We start from the raw sequence: 9,779 nt of genomic DNA, 5'->3' as shown, positions 1-9,779 counted from the left end.
AATTTCAAAACGTAACGATCGATAGACAGACAGACAGACAGACAGACAGACAGACAGATAGATAGACAGATAGATAGATAGATAGATAGATAGATAGATAGAAACAATTTTTCAATTATATTTTTAAAAAATTACGCAAACAGCCCTAAAAATACATTTAGCATTTTATTTATTCATTTTTTCAATTAGAATTTTCAGAGATTTATAGAAGCTACTTGAGGCCTCCTTGAAGTTCCCTTACCCCAGTTTGAAGACCCCAGTCTAATTATTAAAAATACTGTTCTTTTTAGCAGCATCATATGACCCCTTTAACAAAAACACCAGGAAGTGCTTTTGTTGCGAGTTACAACATGAAAAAGATCCATATTTTGCAAAAATATGGAAGTATTTTTCTTAAAAACACCACCTATTAAGTCACTGACTAACTGGGCAACATCCAAACCTGTTTCGGACACACCCCGTGAAATCAGTCGGTGAGCCATCTTGATTTGTACAATGGAACATGCTGAGATTCTTACCTGGGCGATGTTTTTGTTGAGCAAATAGACACCGTATTCAAACTGGAAACGCTCTCCTCTGGGGTAGAGAGGGAACCTGCAAACAAGAGCAGCAAAGAGGCATCATGAGAAAGAGTCTCAGCACTCACCTCTGAACCATTACACATGGTTCCCATATCAAACACAAAGCATTTTTTATGAGGTTGTAATCAGTTCATAACTTTGCACAGGACAACCTCACACCAAACAACGAAAAACAGCAGGTCATCTGGATAAACAGCTAACCAAAAGACCAAAGCCTGAAACTAATAACTGTATTTACAAACCAACGTTCAGAGTCAGGAATCTTTCAGTGTTTAAGGGTATTTATGTCCTGTGAAGTTAACCGAGCAATGATGATGCCTCAAACGCTTCACAAACTCCGCAAGGCAACAGGCTCTTTCTGACGTAAGACATTTCAGCAGATGTTAAGAGACCGCCTGGAGCTCTGGAGGTCTGGTTCTGATCCGCTTCTCAAATGCATGTCTGAAACACAATCTATTATCCATTAAAATCATCACTCTGGCTTGTTTCTTTCGGTCAGTTCTCATTTAAACCACAAGCGTAATCATGATGCAGAAATGGCCGAACGGCACACAATATCAATGTCTACATCAGAGCAACGAATAATGAACTAACCAGTCAAGATTCACAACAGATGAACACGCTGGACTATTATTGTAATTCTGAAGGGTGCACATTGAAGCGTTTACTGAGAATTTAAGACTTCAGAAAAAAGCTTTTATTATTAAAAATTGTGCCAATACAATAGGATACACGTTCTAGAGATCACTGGAAGTCTGTGATGTGGACAACACTCATCTTTAGCTGATCCATTCATCATATTGAAGCAATACATCCATATAAACATTGACCATTAGCCAATAAAATATGAACAAGAACTAAATTTGCACTTCTAAAAAAAGAAATATAAGTGCTTGCAATGCACCAAAAGAGTAGTATTAAAGTTCAATAGTGTTAAAGTTATCTTAGATTTAGGCTTTGGTTTAATGTCATTAAAATAAAATAAATAAATAAATAAAAATAAAATAAAATAACAAAAAAATAAGAATAATAAATAAAAAATTGCATTGACTGAAACAAGAACTAGATCCACAAAGAAATATAAGCGATTGCAAGCCACCAGAATAGGATTAAAGTACGATCAGGTTTTAGGCTTTGGTTTTCATTTCATTAAAATAAAACAAATAAATAAAAACAAAATAAAATAAAATATTAAAACAAAACAAAATAATAAATAAAATAAAATAGGAACAAGAACTATATTTACATTTCCATAAGAAAATATAAGTGTTTGCCAGTTGCTAAAATAGCATTAAATAGTAATAAAGTTTTATAGTATTAAAATAAAATAAAATAAAATAAAATACAAAAATTAAATAAAATGGAAAAACTAGTGTAAAAAAAAACAGTAATGTAACTGAAGTACCGTGGTTTTTAATGCTGACCAATTTTTTTTTAATGTTTTTTTCAAAGTGGGAATTTCAAGCTTTAATCTTATATCTTTTAAATGCATAAAATTGATCAAAAATATTTCTATTATATTTTTATAGCCAATTGTGGAAAAGAACAATAAAAACAGAATATATGAGGAAGATCAACATTATCCAGTTGTGTCAGCAGTTTTGTAGCAATGGCCACGTTTCAAAAACACGCAGACCTCCTGAACCGAACATCTTATTACTTTTATTGGAGAACATGGCCTGAAAAACCCAGTTGGAAAGTCCCTCTGAGAAAACTTAGGATGGGAAAGGTTCAACAAACAGACAAAAAGACAACTCGTGAATATTCTGCACCCTCCTCGAAGCAGCTCCAACTAACACCTGACATAACTGCAGCCCCCTAATACCAGACTACGACATTACTGCCCTGTTATTAAGAGCTTACACGGAGGGAGAGAAAGAGCGAGAGAGAGACAGAACAAGAAGAGGACAGAAAAGCCTCCAGCTTAACCACCTGTGATCAACAAAAACATCACCACTTCAACCACAAAGCTCTCCTGACAGCGCTGTCAGGCTTGTTAAAACACCGCGTGTGTGTTTTCAAGACTCCATACCTGAGGAATGCAGTTATGAGAGTCGCACGATTGTGAACGTGCGACGTAGAGTCATTCATCTTTTATTTTCACAAAACGGCTCGGTAGGAGAGGTCGTGGACTGGAACCGGTCTGGGGTCACACACTTTAGCCTACGGGCGGCAGACACCTACAACCCAGAGGTGTGAGTGATCTTCCGGAAGTTCCTCTGTAATCCGTGAGGCCTTTTTGTCAGTAGCACCTGGAACTCGTGCTTTTAATCGCGGAAGAGTGGAGACAGACCCAGCAATTCCCTCTACTTCCTGTCTTAACAATTCTGTCTCTTATACACATACACTCTCATATACTTCCTGTCCTGTAAGACACAGGGGGGCATAATCTTGAAGCAGGTGCACACTTAAAACCCTCAACGGACTGAACACACACACATTCACGCACTTCAGCATGTCATTCATGTCACTTTGAGTGTAAAAAAGCAGAACAAGGTACAGTGTTGCATTGAATTCTTCACAAAAACCTAGTGAGCTTCCTCACTGCCTTCAAAGATGACATCCTAACGACAATAGAAACTCACAAGTGAAAACAGCAATATAGGCAACGCAAGAGGAATGACAAATTACCACAATAAATATATATATAAACAATATAAAACAGTCAGTTTTAAAACTTTTTATGTGACCTAATCACCAATAAATTGTCAAGTTTAAATTATTTTTAAAAAAATTTGCAATACCATAATTTTCCGGAAAATTACTCACACCAAGTCAAAAGCTGCATTGACTTTCAGAAAAATTTAAATAACGTAAATATTGTTATATGATTACATAACATTATTTACATATAAAAAATAATATTGCATTTAGAAATATCAAATATGTAAAATACCAGTAAACAAAGCAAAATGTTTACAATAATTATAAACACTATTAAAGTGTATTTTAGTTCCCCCTAAGGATCCAGAACAGAACAGGAAAAAACAATAAGTATAAAACTAACTAAATTATTCATTACAAACATTTATTACAAATGGCGAGCCTAAACAAAATTCACTTTAAGTGAAACTGAAATTACAGTACTAAATAAATTAAACATACACTTTTAATAAATATTCTCTCACTACTTTAATTTGTTTAGTACTTTTAAGGAATACATTTTTGGAAAACAAAAACGTGTTGTTGACGCATAAATGTAATCCAATAACTTGCCCAAACTAAGTATTAAACAATAAAACTAAACAAACAAAAAAAAAGGTAAATCATTTAATTCATTAATAATTATTAAACTTTTAAATCTAAATTTTTAAAAAATATTTTTAAAAGCCTACTGAAAAAGGCTGCTTTAAGCCTCAGTTACAGTAGTTGTAAGCTGTATTGTTTGAGTCACTAAAAAAAAAAAACCCACAATTAATTTACAGTAGAGTCATTCATTCTGTAATGGGACTACACTGGTTGTGATTCATGTTTTTGATTCATTGTAAACAGCCAGTTCATTAGAGTCATTCTTTTGTGAATCGGGCTGCACTGGTTGTATGGTATGGTTCTGATTCCCTAAAAAGAACTGGCTCATAAAAGTAATTCATTTGTAAGTCAGATTACACTGTTTGCTCTGTACTGTATGTGTTTGACACATAAGACAAATTTTTTCATGATTTGTTCACACTTATTCAGATTCATTCGTTCTGTAATGGGCCTACACTGGCTCATAAGAGTGATTCTTTCACTCCATTACACTGGTTATGCTGTTTGGTTTTTATTCACTAAATAGAACTGGCTCAGGAGAGTCATTCTTGAGTCATACTACAGTACACTGGAATCGACTCGGAGTCAGTAGTTTGGGAATTAGACTTTTCTCTCAGCGCTGTACGTTTTTAATTCACTAAATAGAACCAGCTCATTCGTGGGGGAATTGCTTTATGTTTCACGCTGTAGATTTAATAGCGGTGTTGCATCACAACACAAATGAGAAGTGCAAATTGTGCAAGAACCGGAATCGAACATCGCTTGGTTCCCGATCATATCCTTGCAAGCCACATCTTACCACATTCCATAGAAACAACCACAGTAAGCCAGCCAAAAATCACTCACACACACACACACACACACACACACACACACACAAAGTCACCTAACAGTGATTAATGAGCGCTCTCCGGTGTGTGTGTGAGATCATACTGCTGTGACTCTGGTTCACAGAGCACCAGGAATTCCTCAAGGGAATGTCCAGTCAAATATACTATAACAGAGCAACAGGGGGCAGGAAGAGAGTATGCATGTGTGTGTGTAAGCATGTGTATGTACATATGAGAAAAAGTGTGTTCAGGTAACAGGACAGAAAGGGAGAGGAAATGAGAATGGTTTTTATCGCTATTGGAAATGTGAAGGATTACAGTGAGACCTGGAGAAATGTTCACTCTCACTCTCACATGGCAGGATAACACTTACACTCACCCCACACCTCACAAAATGTCACACAAAACAAGGCACACCGCAAATGGATGAGTTTAGCTGGATATCAGTTTTACAGTGTCCCATGCTGCTTGTCTGAGTGCTAGTGCTCTGTCTCAGAACCACTGACTAGAAAAATGAATGTAAACTGAATTGCCCATAAAACAATTATAGCACACTATCTTTGTTTACAAGTCGTACTAGTTGTAAAAACATTATTTTAAAATCTTAAAAAAAAAAAATTCTAATTATTTAAAAGTTTTATTTTAGATTTTTAAAAAATATATAAGTAAAAAAGCAATGTATTCAAGTTGTGAAAAAAAATCATTTAAGATATGTTTTTTTAAATATCATTCAAGTTGTATTAAAAATGTAACCAAAACATTTTAAAATCGTATTGTTTTAACAATAAAAATTTAAATAATTGTTAATAATTTTAAGAAACTGACTAAAATAAAAATAAAACAAAAAATGTATTGATGAAAAAATATAATATATTTAAACAATTAAAATGATAAAACTGAATATTTCTATAAAAAATATGTGACTGGAGCTGACATATCTCACCCCTCGCCCTCTCACCAACAGGTTTTAGGGTGCTGTCGAGCCAATTTTTCCCACCTTATAAATCTGATGAAAAATCTCTAATATCCTTATACTAACATAGCAACTTTGCGTTCGTCATTGTCCCACCTCAAACGCAGGGGGTCTTCAGTAGCAGAGCTGTACTTTTCCAGTAAATGTGTGTGACGGGGCAAGACAACCGCAAGAACAAGCCTCCATGTTTCCACATTTGCTGAAACTTCCTTCTGAAGTATGATCTGGAATGTTACTCAATAAAAAAGGGTTTTGATAATTGAACATGACAGTGACACAGATTCTCATTCGCTTTCCTTCTGACTGTTTCCGTCTTCTCTCCCTCACTCCACGGTAAAAAATGATTTATCCAAGTTGCAAAGATTATTGAAGGATGTTTTACAAGAAAATACTATTTCAGTTATTATACATCAAAATTTCCTGTTTAATTCAATGCTCTACTTTCCCTTTCTTTGTAATTGTTTGTGTAGTTTACCAGCAATTTTTACACCAAGTAATAAATCCTATACCAAATTTTTTTCAGTGTTTGTTACAAAGAAGGAGTGCGATATCATCAAGTAACTAAACAAGAAGAGAAGAGAGACACGAGACAGGCATGTACAATTATAAAAAGCTCTTTTATGAGACTGGATGTTTACATACACTTTGAGTGAGTGTATGTTTTGTGTGCGGCACCTCATAATCATTTCATGACCTCATATTAGCACACAAGCTCTATGTTCTGTTTAACCGCTCTATGACAAAGTGAGGGTGTTCAGCCAAGACCTGAACACTCTAAAGCAGATTCAACAGACCAACTAATGCAATCACTTCTGCTTTATCACATACACATAAACAGGAAATCAGCTTCATTGAACAGTACATCTGAAGATTTTTTGTTACAAAAAAAGTAAATCTTGAAATAAAAAGACCAAAGACTGGTTACATTGATGAGATGTACCATCTCATCCTCTGTATGACCTTTGACCTCCATACCAATATATGTAATTTTATTTCACGGTAATGCTATATAACAATGCAGTTATTTTTGCTTTAAGGTCTTTATGATAGAAAAAAATTAGAAACCATAGAAATTTCTTAATTCTTGTCACCAGTGTTAATATCACAAAAAAAACTAATACTAGCCTAAATAAAAAAGAACAATTTAAAATAAATTCAAGCTCACTGACGACAAGTAAACAGTCAGCAAATAAATAAGAATAAGAAACTAATTACAAGCAATAGGCAAAAAAAACTACAGTAGAACAAATAAGAAATGCTACATACAGTGTATAAAGTAATCAAATGTATAAAAACACTGCATATTCTTCAGTGTAAATTAAATAATATTTCTTGTTGAAGTAACAAAAGTGATTTAGTCAAGAGCAGTGAGAGATTTTTTAGATTTCTTTTTTGTTGTTTGATTAATATAAATGACAGACAGCAGGAATATTAGACTGCTGTCACTTTAAGAGCTGCCCGGATCCAATTTTTTGTTACGCATGTTTTCTTTCTCAGCTTTTTGCCTTCACTTAAGACCTAAATTACGGTGTTTACGAGGATATTTGCAAAGATGGGCATTTTGACACATAGAAGTGTGTGTATTTAACCGTTCAAGAACTATAAAGTGTCAAAAATTATTCCATTCAATACTCCCACGCTCTATGAGCACCGTCTTCACATGCGCACGCCTCTCTAACAGTCTCTCAGGGGGAGATCACGTGACCCACCAATAGCAATGGCAGTGTAGTTCGATTGTTCCCTGACTCTGTATCCTTAATCTGTTTTTCTCAGTAAAACTATCAACATTTGGTTAGATTTTGACTGTTTTTCTAACGGAGCTACGAATGAAGATGGTGAAACCTCAGTTGACACTGGCTTCGCCGGAGAAAAAGCGAGTTAAAGACCCTAATTATGGGAACTTCATGCCATTGTTGATGACGAGTTAAAGATGCACCTTAGCTTCGTCAGGGAACTGTTTAAGAAAGAATTCGCTCCGATTGCGGATAGACTTGGAGTTCTGGAAGAGGATGTTCATCTGATAAGAAATAATTTTGACAACATGCAAACAGCTCTTCGTCACGCAAAAAAAGACACCGTGAAGGTTAAGCTAGCAGTGGACTCCCTTCAGGAAAAGTTGCCGAGAATCGAAGATAAAAGCCGCCAGTCCAATATCCGTTTAGTTGGGCTGAAAGATTGGGTAGAAGGAGAAAACCCTCTGTGATTTATACGGAATCATCTTCCTAAATGGATTCCCTCTCTTGCTGGCAAAGTAATGGAGATAGAAAGAGCCAACCGTATTTATAGCGGTGAATGTTCGAAATCAACCCCTCGTACATTCATCTTCAAGATGCTGCGTTATCGAGACCAGAATGCAATCCTGAATGGAGCCCGAACCGCTGGACAAATTCTTCATATGGGAGCGAATGCTTTAGCGGTTACGTTACGAGAATGCGAGGTGAACAAGGATGAATCTGCAGTTCCTACGGAGGACCTTGCTGAGAAAATTTGATTGTCTCTTCATCCGAAAAATGACTGGGTCAGATGTCGACAGACGAGCCAGACTGCTAGGTTGGCCGCGTATCCAAAGACTGTTACTTTGAGGGCAGATAAAGAATGTGTTCTAACTCTTTGCTTACTGACCTTTTTTTTCTTTTTTACTTCTCTTGTTTTTGTTTTTTTGTTCTATGCCCACGTAAGTTTAATCGGTCTAGTGTAGGCCTATATATTTGTTTGTGTAATATTTATATGCCTAGATGCCTTTGTATATGCATATGTTCTGATCACCGTTATCTTTCCGGGGATTACTTTATGGTCCTCCCGTCTTAGTTCTGGTTGGTGTGGATTGCTTTTCCTTATATGGCTATAAATATTTTATCATGGAACGTTAATGGGTTAAATAGCCCTATTAAGCGAACCAAATGCTTAGATTACCTAAGATGCAAAAAGGTCTCTATTGCCCTTATACAAGAGTCTCATTTGAAATCAGCGGACATGCATCACTTCCTAAATAAATACTTTAAAGTGATCTTTTCCTCTTCGGCTGTCAACAAAACTAAAGGGGTGCTGATAGTGTCTAAGCGTAATATTGGTTTTTCAATTATAAGATCCGGTAATGATACAGAAGGCCGAATCACTTATGTTGTTGTTTCCCTAAATAATACTAAATATGCTTTTATGTCTGTATATGCACCCACTGAGGGTGATTCCTCATTTTTTCAAGAATTATTACGATTAGTTGTGAGTTTAGAGGACTGTCTTGTGGTGTTAGGGGGGCGATTTTAATGCTGTGTTGGATCCCCAGTTAGATAGATCTCAGGCCTCTAAGTCTGATTCAATGATCTCTGGATGTTTTAATTCATTTTTGCGACATTCCAATATATGTGATGTCTGGCATTTACAAAATGACGGTGTTAGGGATTATACATTATTTTCAGATCGTCATGAGTGCTATTCAAGGATTGATTATCTACTTATGTCCCCTTCACTTATTCCCTATATTAGTAAATTTTATATTCTACCATCTCTTTTATCTGATCATTCTCCGATAATTGCTGTACATCTTTAACCCCCGCATCATTGGGCGCCAAACGCAACCGATGGAGATTTAATACCTCCTTGTTGCAGGACTGTACATTTGTGGCTGATTTACGCAGCTCTTTGACAGAGTTTTTACAGATCAACAGAGATTCAGCGTCTGACCCCCAAGTATTATGGGAAACCACTAAATGTTTTATTAGAGGTAAATGTTTAAGTTTTTCATCCTTTAATAAAAAGCGTAGGGAGAGCCGTAAATTTGAATTAGAAAAACAAATTGATATACTAGAGAAGGAATTAAAAGATAACTTTTGTGAAACCAAAGCCAAAATAATAAATGTTCTTAAATCAGAATTAAAATCCATATATTTACATAGAGATTAATGTATCATACATCGTACTAGACAATCATATTATTTTCATATAGAACGCTCTTCCAAGCTGTTGGCTTTGAGGTTGAAAGATAGTGAATCTAATGGCTTGTTTCCACTGAGCGGTACGGTACAGTACAGTTCAGTACAGTACGATTCGGTACGGGTAACCCTGATCAGGCTTGCGTTTCCACTGCCAATAGTACCCTTACTTGGTAGGCGTGGTGTATGCCGGAAAGTAGCGATCGACGATGAACCG

General features: G+C 35.6%; 1 protein-coding gene across 1 annotated transcript in view; it reads right to left on the bottom strand.

The window, feature by feature from the left end:
• Positions 1 to 9,779, bottom strand: part of LOC107746983 (UV radiation resistance associated gene) — a 139,392-nt gene that overhangs the window by 50,818 nt on the left and 78,795 nt on the right. The window contains exon 13 of the mRNA XM_016561350.1: positions 519 to 594. Coding sequence (XP_016416836.1) covers positions 519 to 594 — 76 coding nt within the window. The remainder of the gene's footprint in view (positions 1 to 518; positions 595 to 9,779) is intronic.

This window comes from Sinocyclocheilus rhinocerous, unplaced genomic scaffold, assembly GCF_001515625.1.
Source record: "Sinocyclocheilus rhinocerous isolate Xijiao unplaced genomic scaffold, SAMN03320098_v1.1 scaffold708, whole genome shotgun sequence".
Lineage (NCBI taxonomy): Eukaryota > Metazoa > Chordata > Actinopteri > Cypriniformes > Cyprinidae > Sinocyclocheilus > Sinocyclocheilus rhinocerous.
This window is presented reverse-complemented; position numbering and strand designations above follow the sequence as displayed.